General features: G+C 55.8%; 1 protein-coding gene and 1 long non-coding RNA gene across 7 annotated transcripts in view; one reads left to right on the forward strand and one right to left on the reverse strand.

Annotated features, from left to right (window-relative positions):
- Positions 1–5,835: 5,835 nt before the first annotated feature.
- Positions 5,836–10,557, reverse strand: LOC132659642 (uncharacterized). The gene is made up of 2 exons (XR_009600303.1): positions 10,446–10,557; positions 5,836–6,994 (listed from the first exon to the last, which is right to left on the reverse strand). It is a non-coding gene; the product is annotated as an uncharacterized LOC132659642 (long non-coding RNA).
- SEPTIN3 (septin 3) overlaps positions 6,715–18,070 on the forward strand; it is a 28,682-nt gene continuing 17,326 nt past the window's right edge. For 4 of the 6 annotated variants that reach the window (XM_042247811.2, XM_042247812.2, XM_004007023.5 and 1 more), the window contains exon 1: positions 15,556–15,818. In XM_042247811.2, coding sequence (XP_042103745.1) covers positions 15,809–15,818 — 10 coding nt within the window. In that variant the 5' untranslated portion in view covers positions 15,556–15,808. Of the gene's footprint in view, positions 12,506–15,555; positions 15,819–15,909; positions 16,078–18,070 lie in introns of those variants that run through there. The other 2 variants (XM_042247815.2, XM_042247813.2) reach the window with 2 other exon arrangements.

Raw genomic sequence — 18,070 nt, forward strand, 5'->3', positions numbered from 1 at the left:
CTTCTTTTAAATTTTTGGCTACACCCTGCAGGATCTGGGATCCTGCAGCCAGGGATCTTAGTTCCCTAACCAGGGATTGAACCCATGCTCCCCGCATTGGAAGGCAGAATCTTAACCACTGAACCATCAGGGAATCCCTGCCATTCAATTTTCATAGGGATTTGCCAAGGGCACAGGGCAAGGGGCTGAGATTTGGACTGGATCTCCTTATCCCAGGCCCAGGCTTGCTCATAAACAAGCCCCATCTTAGGAGTCAGCCAGGACAAAAGCTATCTTCTCTCAGCTCAAGGAGTGGGGCTACCCTCCTCACTGGAGCGAACCTGGGAATCGCAGGGGCTGTCTTGCAGAACCAGGTTAGAGCTAGGTAAGAGAGGCACCAGTGCTGGGCACCTCTCCTGTCGCAACCCGGCCTGGCTCTGTTGTTTCTGAGTCTCACCGCCCTGACCTCCGTCTGACCCAGCAAAGCGTTCTGTAGCTTTCAGAGATTCTCCCAGACTACCGCCCGACTCCTGCAGCCACGAGGCACCAAACTGAAAACAGCTGCTCCTGGACTCAGCCTTGGCTGGACCCTGGGGCTCAAGGATGTCATCAGTGCTCCATCAAGCCATCCTTCCCTCTTCCCGTCTCACTCAGCCCTGCGGGCTTCATCCAGGTGGATTTTTCTTCTCCATGAGGCGCTCAGTTGCCCAGACAGTCCCAGGTTCACACAGCCCTAGGGCCTTGATTTCAGGAAGGAGCACATGTCATGTTCAAGCAAAAAGTTCCCATGAGCCCCCAGCTCTTGAGCTCAGGGGATGGGTACGCTGATCACCAGGCAGCTCTGGCTCCAGCCACAGGGGACGGGGCTGGAGTGACTCTGCTGATCTCGTGGTCTGAGGGGGTAGGTTGCAGCTGTTACCTAAGGGAAGAGGGGGAGGGGAGGGGAAAGGGAAGGGTGGTTGGGTGAAAACCAAGAGGGACTGAGACTGCTGCTTTACGGAGGCAGATACAAGGGTGAAGAGAAGTGAACCAGGGTGACCAGGGGGTTACCAGCGCCTGGATTTGAGACTGGGAGTCTGGGATGGGGAGGAGGGACAGAAACCCTCCTCCAGAGTTTGGTGGGTATGTGAGTTGGGCTCTCTGTACAGACTTTCAGGCATGCAGGGCGTGGCAGAGGTAGGTGAGCAGGAGAGTGTGTTCTGTAGGGACCCACTGGAGGGCAGGGCCCTTCCAGTGTCTTCCATCACCCAACACCAGAATGAGGGGGGAACCGACACCACCCACACCACCCACTCGGTAGCCAGTTCCACACGCCTCAGTGTCTCGGGCAGCGCCAGCCCCGATGTGTTTTGCGCTCTCTTCCTCTCGAGGGGGCAGGAGGGGGTGGGTAATGAACTTCTTACTTTACAAGGCTGAGTGGGTAGAGGTGTGAGGCATGAGGGAGGGGGCTGGGAGGCCAGGACTAGGAGCTGGGTGCTGCCCCAGTTTATCAGGAAAGTGGAAAGTGCCCTCGCAGAAGCTACATGCATGAGTTAGGACCAGTGATTGCCAGGGACAGAAAAATCCCGACTTGGGTAAGAAGGGGAAAGTTATCACAAAGACACTGGGGTGGTCCAGCCCTGTAGGATAGGATAGTGGCAGGGACTCAGGACAGCTAGACCAGGCATTCCCTCTTAGGACTCTCTTTCAAATCTTTTTTTTTTGGCTACATCACATGACCTGTGGGATCCTAGTTCCGCAACCAGGAATCGAACCCATGTCCCCTGCAGTGGAAGTATGGAGTCTTAATCACTGGGCCTCCAGGGAAGTCCCCTCAAACCATTTTTCATTCCTGTTTCTGTATACCCATTTCACTAACCACCCCTGCTGCCCCCATCATGGAAAATGCAGTAGCCAACTGCTGGCAAATTTTATGTCTCACAGCTCCAGGCACTGGAGAGAGAGTTACCCATCCCTCGCTCTGGCTGCAGGGCTTCCCAGGTGGCGCTAGTGGTAAGAACCTGCCTGCCAAAGCAGGAGACATAAGAGGTGCAGGTTTGATCCCGGGATGGGGAAGACCCCCTGGAGAAAGAAATGGCAACGCACTCCAGTATGCTTGCCTGGAGAATCCCATGGACAGAGGAGCCTGGCGGGCTGCAACAACTTTGCATGCACGAACATACTCTCTGGCTGCAAGCACAGATATCTCAGGGGAAGGATTCACGGCTCATCCTAGCTCAGACGCCCATTTTAAACTCCACTCGAGGCTGGGGCAGGGTCCTCTGTAAGGTCCAGCTTGGATCAGGGTCCTCTGGACCAGCCCACGTGATCTGGGCTCAGGTCCTCCCAGGACCTGACTCCGATTCCTGTGTGTCAGGTCTCTTGGGATGTTACGGAAGGAAGTCAGGGCTCAGAAGGAATGACGAAAATTTCTCCCTCACCCCTAGTCCAGACCCATCAGACAGTCCCTCCTGGATTATTAGGCTTAACTGGCTGAGTCAGGGAAGGCCTCAGACTAGATCTGGCCTGCAGCCAAGTTTGAACAAATGCAAATTAATTGGCAACCTTTTTAAGTCAGGAGATTTCACATGAAAGTCTTTTTCTGACTCCTCTTTCTTTTTTTTTTTTTTAAGCTGCACCACACTACTTGCAGGATATTTGTTCCCTGACCAGGGATCGACCCCATGCCTCCTACGTGGGTGGAAGCATGTAGTCCCAACCACTGCACTGCCAGAAAATCCCAATTCCCTCTTTAAAAATAAAAATTCTGGCCATACTGGATCTAAAGTGTGAAGGTGTTCAAGGTTACGAGCTTCACAGCCTCAGCGGGGTTGCGGGGGTAGTGAAATGGGTGTACAGAAACAGGGGGAGGTTGACTGTGACCCTACCCGAGGCCTGAGCAGGGGCCGGTCTTCTTCACAGTGAGGCTGGCTGTATCCACGAGTCTTGGCAGAATCTACCATCCCAGGTTGCCAAGGAGACTGAAGCTGAGAGGGTAGGGGATTTACCCAAGCCTTCTGCTCTTAAGCCTGGATGCTTTCCCAGTGCTCTCCCCAGGGCTTATCACATTAATATTTATTTACTTAGTCTTTATTTTTTATTGGAGGACAATTGCTTTACAATGTGTTGGTTTTTGCCATACATCAATGAGAATCAGCCATCATTATGTGTGTGTGTATATATATATCCCCTCCCTCTTTTTGTCGTCATTCAGTCATTAAGTTATGTCCAACTCTTTGTGATCCCATGAACTGCAACACGTTGGCTTCCCCGTCCTTCACTATCTCCCAAAGTGTGCGCAAATTCATGTCCATTGAGTCAGTGATGCTATCCAACCATCTCATCCTCTGCCGCCCCCTTCTCCCCTTGCCCTCAATCTTCCCCAGCATCAGGGTCTTTGCCAATGAGTCGGCTCTTCGCATCAGGTGGCCAAAGTATTGGCGCTTCAGCTTCAGTCCTCCCAATGATCATTCCGCCCCTCTAGGTCATCCCAGAGCACCAGGCTGGGCTCCGCGTGCTAGACAGCAGCTTCCTGTCTGTCCCCCCCCTCCTCTTCCCCTGCTGCGTCCATCAGTCCCCTCTCTACATCTGCATCTCCGTGTCTTCTCTGTAAGCAGCTTCATCAGTACTATTTTTCTAGATTCCGTGCATATGCAAATGTTTATTTATATGTGCTCTTCCCATAAAGGACCTAAGAAGTTTCAGCGGAAGGAGACACATACATGGGGGTGAGAAAGCAATATTCTGACTCTGACTCTGACTCTGACTCTGACTCCTGCTGTGTTATTGCTGCTTGTCTCTGAGCTTCCTGGCAGCCAGAGGGGAAGAGGAAACACAAAGAGCTCATTTTATTCCCATTAGATGATAGAAGGGAAGGGTCAACCCTTAATGAAAGACAAGTTATCTGGTTCTAAATACTAAGAAGAAATGTCTCAAATGGGATGTTAAGAGCAACACTGTAGACGGCACCTTCAGCATCATTTTTAGGAGGCTGACCCAGAGGGCAGAGGTCACAGAAACAGGCCAGTGTCCATGGAGGCAGATTTTCCCATCTGCCAGGGCTTACCAGGGAGCAACTTGATGTGAGGGCCCGATAATAGTAAATCCTATAAAGCTGTTCATTTAAATCGCGTTCTTAGGGGGATTTCCCTGGTGGTCCAGTGGTTAAGAATCCGCCTGCCAGTGCAGGGGACCAGGCCCAAGCCCTGGCCAGCGCTCTAGAGTCTGCTCTGCAACAGGAGAAACCGCTGCAGCAAGAAGCCTGCACCCTGCAGTGAAGGGAGTCCCCGCGTAGAGAAAACCCACGCACAGCGACGGAGACCCAGTGCGGCCAAAAATAAAGAAAGAAAAATCAGTCGCATTCTGGGGGGCAAGTTTCCTGTTCTCAGACACACGACTGAATTCACCAAGCATTTCCGTGTACCAGGCACAGAGATTTCATAGATGATTAAAGCTCAGAGGAATGCCCCCTGCCAGCGCCTGGCATTGTGCTCAGCTCACGTCAGGTTCTTGTCGCGCCCTGGCTGTTTGTATACCGCTCCTGCCCTGCCTGCCTCACTGGGTTGTGGCAAATGTCAAAGGAGACAGTTGGCAAGAAAGCAGTGTATGAATGGTATGCAGAATACAGCTCTTCTCCTGAACCCCGCAGAGGCGTGTCACACACCTGCTCCTGGCACCAAGAATTCAAAGACAAAGAAGAGATAATCTCCCAATCAAAGGAACTCCCAGACTGGAGGGCCAGATGGATATGTGATCAGAGAACAACTGTAACTGTAGCAAGAGAAGGATGTGTAAGAAACTGAAAAGAGAACTGAATCCCAGGAAGGGGTTTATCAAGGAGGATATGACTGCTGATGTGGGTTTTGAAGGCTGAATAAGAGTTTTCCCTGTAAAGAGAAGAGGAGCTGGCAAGCGCAAAGCCGTGGAGGTTAGGGAGGACCCAGTCCTTTTTGAGGATTGTGAGGGGTGTCACGTGGTCCCAGCACAGAATACCAGTGCCTTAAGTGGTGGGAGAGGAGCCTGAACAAGCCAAAAGTTGTGTTTCAAGTAAGGCTTAGGTCCAGGGGGAGAACCTGATCACTCTCTAGTTGCCACCTCCTCCAGGAAGCCTTCCCTGACCCCACCAGCAGCTTTCCCTGTTTTGGCCCCAGTCTTGTGCTGTGATTTTGGGCACATGTCTGTGGAGAGCTGGCATGAGGCATCATGCTTGTTGGATGAATGGCACCTGTCTCTCTGTCTTGCCAGAGACAGCCCAGCTGCTGAGAGACAAAGATTTTAGAGAGGCTTGGAGGCTTCTTGGAGGTCAGGTTGTTATGCAGGTTTTAAAAGTAAGGGAGGTTTTGAAGAGCCCTGGGAGCTCTCCTTTCCCACCATCTGATTGCTGTCAGGAAATGGTGGGTGTGACTGGGCTGGGCCCAGGACAGGAGGCGGGAATGTGCAGGGTCCCTGCGTAGGCTTGGCTGCAATGTTCGGACTCTGGCCCCGGGGGAAGGCATAGGCTGCTCATTGTTCTACCCCCTCGCTCTCCACTCGGACTGAACGAGCCGGCCTTGGGAAGGTTTGAGGGACCAGCTTTGGGAGGAGGGTGGCAACTACCCCCACCCCCCACCCCACAAAAGATCATCACACGGTCAGCCAGCATCCTTACCAAGAACCCTGGGAACACAAAGCCCCTTCTCCTACACCCCATCAAGTGAAGGACGCAGGGCTCAGAGTTTGGAGCCCTGGAGATGTGGGTGTCCAGCTACTCGTTCATTGGGTAAAGCCTGGCAAGTCCACTACCCTCTCTGTATCTGCAGCTGTAAACAACTGGAATTGATGCAGAGGTCCCTGGAAAACACAAGGGTAAATAAAAGAAGAAATCAGAATTACGAGCAATTATTTCCTTTTTTTTTCTTTTTTTTTTCGGAGAAGGCAATGGCACCCCACTCCAGTACTCTTGTCTGGAAAATCCCATGGATGGAGGAGCCTGGTAGGCTGCAGTCCACGGGGTCTCTAAGAGTCCGACACGACTGAGCGACTTCATTCTCACTTTTCACTTTCATGCATTGGAGAAGGAAATGGCAACGCACTCCAGTGTTCTTGCCTGGAGAATCCCAGGGACGGGGGAGCCTAATGGGCTGCCATCTATGGGGTCACACAGAGTCGGACACAACTGAAGCGATTTAGCAGCAGCAGCAGCATTTCCTTTTTTAAAGAGGTTTTTTTTTTTTTTTGATGTAAACTGTTTTGTGAAGTCTTTACTTTGTTACAATATTGTTTCCGTTTTATGTTTTGGTTTTTTGGCCACAAGGCACATGGGATCTTAGCTCCTCAGTCGGGCATTAAACCCACACCCCTTGCACGGGAAGGCGAGGTCTTAACCACTAGACCACCAGGGAAGTCCCCAAGACAGTCATTTCAGTGGCAGAGGCCTGAATTCATTGTATGATGGTTAATGTGTTGGCACCTCTCACTGCATCCTCACAGCCGTGCGTGTGGGCCAGTTCTGCTCAGTTCTTGCACACGGTAGGGTTAATCTCCTTGCTTCCTTGTGATGGCTGGGACAATTCAACTAGTTCTTGCCAGTGAGTTGTGATCGGAAAAGTCCAGGCCAATGCATTTCATAGCTAGTGCATGCCTCACCAGTGTCTCCTGCCTTCTGCCTCAATGACTAGCCCAGCTCCAGAAGGTGGCTGCTCCATCAGCCTGGGTCCCCGAGATGACATGGAGCAGAGCCAAACGGCAGTGGACACGAGGCATGAATCAGAAACAAGCATTCCATATTACAAGCCATTGAGATTTTGGAATTGTTTGTGACTGCGACATAATTTAACCCGTCTTGATTGATACAATTTCCAGTTCACAGATGAAGAAACAGGAGCTCACAGAGATCAACTTGTTCAAAATCGCACAGCTGTAACACACCCAGGTTGGAGACTCTAGAGCTCGAGTCACTTGTCTGGGAGGCTACCACGAGGATTTTTTGCTTGGGTGGAGGTCTGTCCTTTGAGGCCACTTTCAGACCTGTCAATCTTTCCTTTGGCGGTAAAGAAACCTGGGTACAGACACAAGGCGGGTGGTCATTGCCACTTTGGGCCACTAGGGGGCAGCTGAACACAAGTTTGCAATCACAGGACAGGCAGTTGTGACTTAGCAGTAGCAGTTTTCTCTAGGCCCCCCAGAATGGAAGAGAGAGCTGGGGAAGATGGGCAGTAGGAATACCGAGATGAACAAGACTCATACCTTGCTTTCAAGGCCCTAACATTCTGGCATGGAGCAAGATGGAGGAGTTCTAGACCTTCAAGAGGCCACATGAAGGCATCTGGTCCCTATTTGAAAAGGCAACTTGAGGCCCAGATGGACAAGAGATCTGATAGAAGCTACACACTGAGTCACTGGCCGAAGAGAGGAGAGAAGCTAAGACCCCCGACTCCAGCTCAGAGATGATGCGATCCAGTGGGGTGGGCGGTAAAAGCTCCCCCCCCCAGCACAACACAATCCAGAAAGAGCTGTGCCAGCCCCTCCCCCAGCCTCGTCTGTTCTTCCAGGAACCAGGCTGGTCCTCAGGCCTCAAAGGCAGGGGAGAAGGGGAGAGAACTCCAGGCAGATCCCCTCCCCCACCCAACCTTCCAGCAGGTTGCCCTGGCAACCCAGGAACAGCCAAGTTTGAAAACCTAAAGCTGGAGGAGGAGAGAATGGATAAGAAGAGGGACAGTTCCTAGGTCCACGTATCCACCACTCACTGAATCATTTTTTGTCTTTCATTCATTCATTCTACAGAAACTTAAGAGGCTAATCCTTGCCAGGCCCTGGGGGAAGACTCAGAGAAGAATAAAATCTGGGCCCTTCAGAACTATGCTGTCCAATATGATAACCATAAATTAAAATGAAATAAACATTCAGTTCCGTGTTCGCTGTAGCCACATGGTAAGTGCTCACGAGCCGCGTGTGGTCAGCGGCCATCACATTGGACAGCACAGATATAGAACGCTCCCATTATCGCAGAAAGTTCTGTAGGCCAGTGCGGCTCCAGAAGCTCGCTGGCTAAGGAGAGCGACACATGGGAAAATGGACCAGACCACACAGCATGGTGTGGGCCACCGTGTCCTCATCAGGAGAAAGCAGGGGATGCCGGAAGAATGCTGAGTCTAGCTCCTGGCTCGGGTCAGTGCTCAGTGTCCGCTGTCACCACGCTACAGTTCCTGTAAGGATTGTTTACATCAGCTGTCTGAGCAGGCTGCGTGCTCCTTCCCAGCCCTGAGGCAGTGCTGGTCCATAGTAAGTGTTCAGTAAACGGCAGCTATCATTAGCACCACAATTATTATGACTATTCCTATGACTCATTGGAAAAGGCCCTGATGCTGGGGAAGACTGAAGGCGGGAGGAGAAGGGGACGACAGAGGGTGAGATGGTTGGATGGCATCACTGACTCGATGGACAGGAGTTTGAGTAAGCTCTGGGAGTTGGTGATGGACAGGGAGGCCTGGCGTGCTGCAGTCCATGGGGTCACAAAGAATCAGACGTGACTGAGCAACTGAACTGAACTGATTCCTATGAAACAGACAGAAGAGGACACCCAGCCCAGCCCAAGGGCCAGGGTCTGCGGACAGCCCACAATGCCAGCGCCGGGCTGGGAGGCCTTGTGGGTTTCCTCAACCCCAGGGGAGGGTCATCTTCGCAGGCTCAGGGGCTCAGTACAGGATCTGGCTGGAGCGAGCACAGGCTTGGGGGATAGTTGTTGAAGCAGACGGTCCCTGCTTTAGTCTCTAGCTTGCTCCACGAAAGACCTCAGGCGGGTGGGCAAGATAGTCTGAGGGTCAGAGAGCTAAACAGGGTGCGTGGCGATGCAGAGGCAGGCACAAGGGAGGTCAGCTCCAGGACCAGCAGAGTGTGGCTGTGTTTGGAGTCTCCCTGTTCTTACTGCAGACATCTCTCCGAGGGTCAGAGTCCGGGGGAGATAGAGGAGAGTTGGGGAGGGCAGACAGCAGGGCACCATCCCCCAGGTGCCCTTGAGTCCATAGTGGCCCAGCCTGGCCGTTACGAGCCTCCCATGGCCCTTTGGGATTCCAGAGGCTCAGAGCAGCCATTCACTGACGCCCACTGCCAAGAAGCCAGCCCCTCCCTACCCCAGAGCCCAGCCCAGCTGGGGACATCGCTGGTGGGACAGGTCAGGAGAGGGCTGGGCCCTGGGCCTAAGACCACAAGCCTGGATGCTGAGCGAAAGCCCATGAGAGGACCAGAGGGATGAGGCCCCTGAACTGGTCACCACCTAAGCTGGCCAGAATCTGGGTGCGGAGGAGGTGAGGGCCCTGCCCTGGAGTTCGCTTCCCAGACTGAGAACCTTCAGACCTTTCTTATTCTCTGATCAAGGCGGGTGAGTCTTTGTGGCTGGGGGGAGGACAGGACCAAGTGATTGATGGGGCACGGAGGGAGGCTCAGTGAAGGGAAGGGATCTGGGGACGTTAGAACAGATTCGGAAATTCTGTCCTCTGGCCAGCTGTGTGTGTGTGTGTGTGTGTGTGTGTGTGTGTGTGTACACCAAAGGTAGATGTTTGTGGTTAAGTGCAGGGTAAGTAAGCCTGTGCCCAGGGTGTATCATTGTGAGTAAGGGCCCACAAGCAGAGCTGCGGGGACATGCCAAGTAGAGAGGTGATAAAGGCCAGGACAGCCTTGGGGACAAATATGCTACTGGAGGGGGATGAGGGGCTGGGGCCCTGCTGTGAGGGATGATGAAGACCCTTTGATGTCCTGCCTGGTCCCTGCACCAGACTTTAGGGCTTTAGCCACAGGGTCACACTCCCCCGTGAACCCTGCTACCAGCCCTGCACCCACCCCCCAGCATCACATCCCTGTCTGCTGTGTTGAAAGCAACAGAAATAACTGTTCCAGAAGGAGAGCTCCATGGAGCCCAGCGTGTGCACCAGCTGGCCATCTGGGCGCTCGGGAGCTCCCCTCGGGGGATGGCTCATCCATGCAGACCACCAGCCAGATTCCTGGACAGCCCCCTACCCCTGCCCCAGCTCCCCATGACCAGGTGGTCCCTCTGCTTCTTCCTCTGTGCTGCTCAGCCTTCTCTAGCCCCACCCCAGCCCATAGAGTCTTGGCTTTCCTTGCCACGCAGCTTGTGGGATCTCAGTCCCCCCCGATCGGATTGAACCGGGGCCACAGCTGTGAAAGCATACCATCAGACGCCAGAGGACTCCCTTTTTGCCTCCTCCTCTGTTCCCCCAGTCTCTCTGCCACATAGCCACAGAGTGACCACCTGCAAGATCCCACCAGGTCCCCTCCCAGGGCCCGAGCATCGTGGTGGCCTGGCCTGGGTCTCAGCACACCTGCAGCTTGGTCTCCCCCTCCCCCAGACACAGCCTGGAAGCCCCACAGAGGTTTTTCACAAAGACGCCGTGTCTTCTCGCCCTTGGACCCTCCGTATGAAATCCCCCAGCCCCAGGTCAGCCTCTGCCCTTGAACCCCAAAGGCTGAGTTAATGCTTCCGCCACAGGGCTCACCTCTGATGTAGCTTGGCCTGCTTCACTGTGGCTCTGGGGACAGGAGCGGGGACAGAGGTGCATTCACCGAACGAGTCCCCCATGAACGCTTGTTACTGCTGCACTTCCCACGCCTCCCCTCGTCCAGGGCCTTCTTCAGCTCCAATTCCACTTCGGCTCCAGCAGCAGGCAGCCTAGGGCTCTTCCCTGGTTCTGGGAGGAGCTCCAGATCTTACCCTGTTCCCAAGCCAAAGGGGTCGTCTCTCAGCCTCCTACCTGGAAGCTGGCATTCCTATTTTGGGGGGTGTGGGTGGGAACCCAGAGTCCTCTGGCCCCTTATGGAAGAGGCAGACAGGCCTCCATAACCACTGTCTTCCCCTGGGGTCCTCAGACATGTATATGTGACCTCCACGGAGGTGTCCACAGAGACAGGGGCCCAGGTAAAGAGAGAGGTTTCATCCATCACGCCAGGCAGCCTGCTCACTGGGTACCACCTTCGCCTGGTGTCCAGGTAGGTGTGTGAGTGTGACGTGTGTAGGCATGCAGCGGTGGGAGCTGTAGGAAGGAAGCTGTACCCCACTGAGGACCTGACCGCCCCCTCCAAACAAGGCCCCTTCAGAGGAGGGCTAGCGGCTGGTCAGGTTGCGGAAGGCCGGCACCTCCAGGCTCCACCGCCTCACCCCTGCTTGGCCCCTTTGCTCTGTTGATCAGGGGAAAGTGGAAGACCTGGATGGACCACGACTTTGAGATGCAGCCGCATGGGGCCCCCGGCCCTGGAAACTCCTCCCGCAGCCACCTGCTGGGCCGCCCAGCCCGCCCCTCTAAGCTCCCTGGCGGGGTGTCACCTCTCATCCCTGTTCTCAGGAAGACCTTCCATCTGGATGCTTTCTCCCCAAGCCACATCCCACAGGCTTCCAGCCGGCCGGGCCTTGGAGCGAGGGCCTGGAGCGAGTCCTCCCAGGAGACTGGCAAGAGCCTGGCATCCAGGAAGTTCAGTTCCATCTCCTTAACAGTCCATCCGCACAGGCAGGCACGGCCCCTGGGCCCCCTGCCTTCTCACTGGGAAGAGCTGTCCAGCCCGGGCAGGGAGGCAGCCACCCACGGAGGAAGGAGGCTGCCCACAGTTGGCTCGTCATCAGTGACCCTAGTTCCAGGGGACAGGGTCCACTCCGAGGGCCCAGGGAACCCAGGTCTGGCCAAACCCAGCAGGATGCCCACAGCGGAGAAGCCCCTGGTGAGCTCGTACCTGACCCTACCATTCCAGTCCCGCTTGGCTCCGAGTCCACCAGGTCCTGCGGGGCCAGGCTCAGCGGGTCCAAGGCACCCCGTTCCAGTGACTGCACACGCTCCTGCCAGAGCTTCTCCAGGAAGAGGCAAACCCCGGTCCAGGGGTATCCCGAGACCCCGGCTCCATCTCCAAAGGGCCTCCCCTACCACAGGGCCTGCGGTGGCCATGGACTTGGCTGCTCTGGATACAAGGCCACGCACAGCCAGCCGTTTATCCACAAGGACCACCAACAGACCCGGCTTGACTGTCAACTTGGCTACACCAAAGCCATCCAGACTGGACACAGGCATTGAGTCCCCTGATCTGGATACCAATCTGGGCTTGGCCGTGGATGTGGCTACAGTAGGCACAAGCAAGCCTGGCAGGGGCATGGACTCGGTAACTCCAGACCCAGACAAGGTGGGCAAAGCCATAGCCACAGAGGGCATAGCCCAGCCAGAATCCACCACAGGGGGTGCAGCCATGGAACGGGCAGCCCCAGATCCAGTCAAGCTCGGCACAGCCAGGCCGGACACAGTCATGCTGGTGAACACAGCCAAGCTGGGCATGACTACAAATTCTCCAGCTGTGGATATAAGCAGGCTGGTCATAGCCATGGGTCCAGCTGTGCCAGTCACCCCAGACCCGGCTGCTGGTGAGACCACACTGGACAGTGTCATCAACCTGGCGACATCAGACGTTGCCACCCAGCCATCAATGCTGAGCCGAAGCACAGACGCAGCCCTAGGCCACCCTACAGCAGATGCTGCTATGGACTGGGCCACAGAGCTGGACCGGGCCAGAGAAACCAAAGGTAAACGCAAAGAGCTGGGCTGGGGAGGCACTGGGCTGCTGAGGGTGGGCGGGCAGGGGTGTAAGGGCCTGGAGAGAGGTTATGCTTGGCTAGATCTGGAAAGGGAGGGAAGATCTTTTTTTTAAGGTGAGAGTGCCATTTATTTTAATATCTATGTATTTAGTTTATTTATCTGGCTGTGCTGGGTCTTAGTTGTGGCACATGCAACGTGTGGGATCTTACTTCCCTGACCAGGGGTCCAACCCGTGCTCCCTGCATTGGAAGGTGGATTCTGAGCCTCTGGACCACCAGGAAAGTCCTGGGAGGGAAGATTTTAAGGTCAGAGTTGAATGAGCTGGGGGAAGGGGATGGGATTGAGGGGCAGGACACAAGAGAGGCAGCCTGAGCTGGGTCCCAAACTGCCAGTCAGAGTTCAAGCTGAGGGAAGCCTTCAGAAGAAAGGCTTGCAGGTGTAATTTGTGAGAGAGCAATTATGCTGCGTTTGTCCTTTGCCATCTTCCATGACTATCTCTCTGTTCCCTGAAGACCTAAAATAATCAGGTGAGCTATAGGTGAGTCCAGCTTGAAAGCAACCCACCTACATGAAAATGTAGACCAGCACTTCAGTAAGTGGTGATTTGTCTAACAGTCAACACTGCCACGCTCTTCCAGATGTGAACAGTGATCTCACATTATTAGTGAGACCTTCTAAATCATTCCCATTCAGCCTTTCAGGAAGATAGCTGTTGCTGTTTCCTTTTTTTTTTTTTTTACATTAAAAAGTTTATTTATTTGGCTGTGCTGGGTCTCAGCTGCAGCATGCAGGATCCTCGATCATCATGGCATGTGGAACTTTTCTAGTTCCAGTACATGCAACATGCGGATCTTAGTTTCCTGACCAGGGATCCAACCCATGTTCCCTGCATTGGTGGATTCTGAACCACTGGACCACCAGGGAAGTCCTGAGAGGGAAGATTTTTAACTCTTAGTTATAGATTTTAACTCTTAGTTGCAGCATGTGGGATCTAGTTCCTTAACCAGAGACCAAACCCAGAACCCTTGCATTGGGAGCTCGGAGTCTTAGCCACTGGGGGGAAGCCCTGATAGCTGTTGCTTAAAAGGTGTCTTACCTGGAAATCTCTCTTGATTCCCTAGCCCCAGCGCTGTAGTCCTAAAGGGTGAGTTGGAGACTTGTATGTTGGAAGTCCTACACGAACTATAAACTGGTCAACACGAGGGCCAGAAGTTCATTTGGTCTTCATGAGGCTGTGACTTGCCTAAATCATATAGCTGACATGTCTAAAGTGGCAGTAGTGGTAAAGAACCTGCCTTCAGTGCAGGAGATGTACAATAAGAGACTCGGGTTTGATCCCTGGTTTGGGAAGATTCCCTGGAGGAGGGCATGGCAACCCACTCCATGGGCAGAGGAGCCTGGAGAATCCCCTGGGCAGAGGAGCCTGGTGGGCTATAGTCCATAGATGTCTCAAAGAGACGAACACGACTGAAGCATGCATTCATGCAAGGTAACAGGGACCCAGCGATTGGAATTCTTCTGGCAGTCTCATTCCCAACCTTTCAAAGGCTCAGAGATTCTGGGTCTGGAACAGATGCTCGGAAAGCATCTGGTCCTGTGGCTTACCTGGGGTTGGGGGTTGTCAGCCCCCTTCCCACTGCACTCTGCACACTCGGTCTGGGGGAGCCCACTCAGGCTCTCGTCTTCCCTCCTCCAGGACCCCAGCTCTCTCTCCATCTTCAGCCCAGCCCTCTCTTCCGAAGTGCAGGTGTGGACAGCCAGCGGCCTGCCGGACCCCTCCGCCCAGACAGCTCCCAGGCAGGTCCAGAGGCAGCCCTTTTCTTCCTGACTTCTGCCTTCCCTGATATCACTCCCAGAGCTGCAGGCCCCACCCCACTAGAGACCCAGGCATCCTCCTCTTTCTCTCTCCTTCATCCCAGTCAGTCTGATTCCAACTCTGTGGCCCAGCCTCCTCAGTCCTAGGCTCTGTGTCCCTTTCTCTCCATCCCTCTGCCCCTGCGAGGCCACCCTCCCCCTTCAACTGGCATGAGATGAGGGACTCATCTCATGGGAGCACTTTCTGCTTAACAGCTGTTGGTGACTCACCATTATCTTCTTTTAAAGTCCAGCTCCTTAGCTTGACTCCCAAGGCTGTGGACTTCTCCAGCCTCTTTGCTCTGTATCCATCTGGAATTTTCCCTGCTTCCTTGCGCGCAGGAGCTCTGTTGCCCGCAAAACCAGGCAGCTCTCACTTCTGGTCTCACCGCAGCCCTCCTCTCTCCATGGAACGATTTCCCTTCTTCCCACCCACCTACATTTGCTTTTCCATCTTGGCCCGCACCCGCTCCAGGAAATCCTACAAACCCCCTCTTCCCAGAGTGCCCACCTCCCTGCACCCGCAGTTTCCCTGTGCACACTGCACGCCCTGTGTTAGGACGCTCCAGCGTTCTGTCTTACCCCACCAGACCCAGAGCTCTTTGAGGGTATAAGAGAATGGTCCTCATTCCTATGTCCACCTGGCCTGGCAATATGCTATCCATTCATGAGGATTAAATGCAAGAAAGATTTTTTTTTTCTGACCCGTAAATTGAGGCCCAGGAAAGAAAGTTCCTGACCAGTTCAAGGTCATAGGGCTCGTCATCCCAGAGCCAGGCCTGGAACCCGGGCTCCTGAATCAGGCAGGGTTCTACCGGCACCCACGCCTGGGTAGAACCCCACGGAATCAGCCCAACATCCCAACCACCGCGTGACTCACGCTAGCGCACCGCATCCCGCAGCTGTCACCGGTCCCCCGCGCCCCCGCCCCACCCCAGCCTTAGAGAGTTAGAGGCCGGGAGAGGGATCCAGGCGGAGGGATGGGATCGGGGCGCCGCCCCCCGCCCGGCATCTCGAGCCTGCGAGGCCCAGCGCCCCCGCTCAGCCGGCGCTGGGTGCCCGCGCTCCCGCGTGCGGGCGGGCGGGCCGAGAGCCGGTGCGGGCGCCGACGCCGTGGGAGGGGGAGGGGCCCTCGGCGGGGCGGGCGGCGCGCGGGTCACGTGGTGCGGGTGGCGGCGGCGGCGGCGGCATCGGTGCGCGCGGGCAGGGGCAGCGCGGCGCCGAGCCACGGAGTCGAAGTCTCGGGCGGGCGCGGCGGCGCGGGGCGCTGGGGCGGCGCGGCCGGGCCGCGGGCCGGGCGGGTGGGCGGAGAACGCCGAAGGGCGAGGCCCGGCTGCAGGGGCTACTCGGCCCAGGAGGAGCCCGCGTCCCGCTCAGCCTTGCAGCCCCGCGCCCTTGAGCATCTTCCCGGAGGAAACGGAGACAAAGGAGGATTCATGTCCAAAGGTAAGGAGGCCGGCCGGGCCATCGGCGCGCGCCGGGAGGCGGAGGCTGCGGCCCCTGCCAGCCCAGCTGGAGATGCTACCGGGGGAGGGTTGAAGCGCGGAGGAGCCCACGCACGGTGGCACCCTTCCCAAGATGCCCGAGCCTGGAGAAATGCACAGACGGGAAGGCGGAGAGGCACGGAGACCCCCGAACACGCAAGCGGGCGCCGCGATGCGCGCTGGAGCACACTAAGACGTGCACACGCGCACACCACGCACAGGTATCGGGACCACCTACAGCCGGGCTCAGAGACCTGTGCGCTGACACACAGACCCCTTCCCCCACACACAGCGGCGGGCGGGCGCACGCTGAGACAGGCACCAGCTGGTGGTCTCCAAGGGAACTCGCTGGCCTCCAGAGGACTGGGATGGAGGAAGGGGTATATATCTCAGCGCCCTTTGCTTCTGTGAATGGGAAAGTACTAAGATATCTTTTGTGATTTCTCCGCCGAGAGCCAGGGGCTGGAGCTAAGGGTGAACTGAAATTGCCTCTGCGGGTGGGGGTGGAGTCTTAAAGACTGCTGGGGTCTGGGGGTTGGGAATGATCTCCGGCTCCGGAAGGAAGAGCCTCCCCACCCCCTGGATCCCCACGAAGCCAGAAAGGCAGGTGCTATTCTGGAAAGGTCCCCTCCCTTTGCGGCCACCTTCCCAGCAGAGGGGTGGGGTCCCTGGGCCGGACAAAGACAAAGCCCGTTCATTTCCCTGTAAGAGAAAGCACCAGGGCTCTTGCTTGGCAGGGAGGTGGGGGCGGGGCAGGGGGTAGCAGGTTCTATGGGGACTAAGCCAGAGCTGAGCTGGGGACGGACAGGGTCTTTCCCCGAGCACGGTTGAGGCAGGTGGCTCCCAGCAGGAGGTGCTGCAGGCAGGGCCCCGAGAAAGCTGGGAGCTCAGAAGGAGCCCCAGGAACCATGTAGGCAGGATGGCATATTTGAATTACATCCGGCTGTGAGCCCATCCCTAGCTCTTCCCCACCCCTGGGGAGCCCCTCCTCCAATCCCTGTTGTGGCATGGGGAGAAGGTCTCATAACAGAGTCTATCTCCGAGCCTGGGGCCCACCCAAGAGCCATTTGCTGGGTTGGAGGTCAGCTGCTCCACCAAGGGAGCAGCATCCAAAGGAGGAGAAAGGTGATGGCTCTGAGTAACATCAGCCTTGCAGTGAGGCTTGCATCCATTCATTCATTGCTGAGTGCCTTGTTATACTAGGTACATTGGGGCACAGAAATCCATAAGACATGGCTCCTGCCCTGAAGAAGGGTGGCAACTGGCATGTGTTCAGTGCCAGGTTTATGCCCACACTTTTGTGTAAGCATCAAAGCAACCCAGTGAGGTCAGGACTGTCCCTGTCTTCCTGAGAACACTGAGGCTCCCGGAGGCCATCCGCCTGGGAGTCAAGGATGGGCCAGCTGCCCGTCTGGAGCTGGCATGGCCCAACCTGGAGGGGCTGCAGGGGCAGAGGAGGGAGCTACAGAGTTTAACTTTGGAGCTGCGTACGTCCTGTGCTCTGGAGGTCTCCTCACCAGACAGTATGAGGCAAGGACTCATAAATAAATAAATAAATACCAGACTCATTTTCCAGGTCTGCAGAGTAAGACCCTGCCCCCCCAAAACTCACACGTGTACACAGATGGCTCCATCTCACAACAGTGGTTGTGGTGACCCAGTGGGCTGGCCGTAGGGGCATCCGGGGGATGGAGAGGGCTGGCCTGGTGAGCAGCTGGACAGGGAAATCAGGGCATTGGCCCCAGTGCAGGTGTGCTGAGTTGGGCCCGGGAACCACGTGTGGAGTGGAGGCGCAGGCCAGGCTGCTGATAGTCAGCTGCTTCAGGCCTGAGCCAATCTGGGTGCCTTCTGGAGCCGCCTGGCTGGCAACAACTTCCTGGGAAGCAGGAGGGAACCACGCCAGGCCCTGGGGAGGTCCCGAGACTCCGTCAGATTTGGCTGTGCCCGCGGATGACAAGGAAAGAACGGTTTCCAGTGGAGAGAGAGAGGAGAGTCATGCCAGGACTAGGGAAAGGACCAGGTGGTGGGGGAGCAAGAACAGACTCCTGGCTGGCTTCGGGGGTGGGGGCGGGAGGCTCCTGTGCCCTCTCTGTCTTTCCCATCTGCTGCTCCATCACTTCTCCCTGTGAGCCGGAGACCCTGCAGGGTGGTAACCAGGAGCCATAGGATTCTAGAATGGCCAGGCCGGAAGGGGGCCTCCAGAGAGCATGGAGT

This window comes from Ovis aries, chromosome 3 (assembly GCF_016772045.2).
Source record: "Ovis aries strain OAR_USU_Benz2616 breed Rambouillet chromosome 3, ARS-UI_Ramb_v3.0, whole genome shotgun sequence".
In the NCBI taxonomy this organism is placed as follows: domain Eukaryota; kingdom Metazoa; phylum Chordata; class Mammalia; order Artiodactyla; family Bovidae; genus Ovis; species Ovis aries.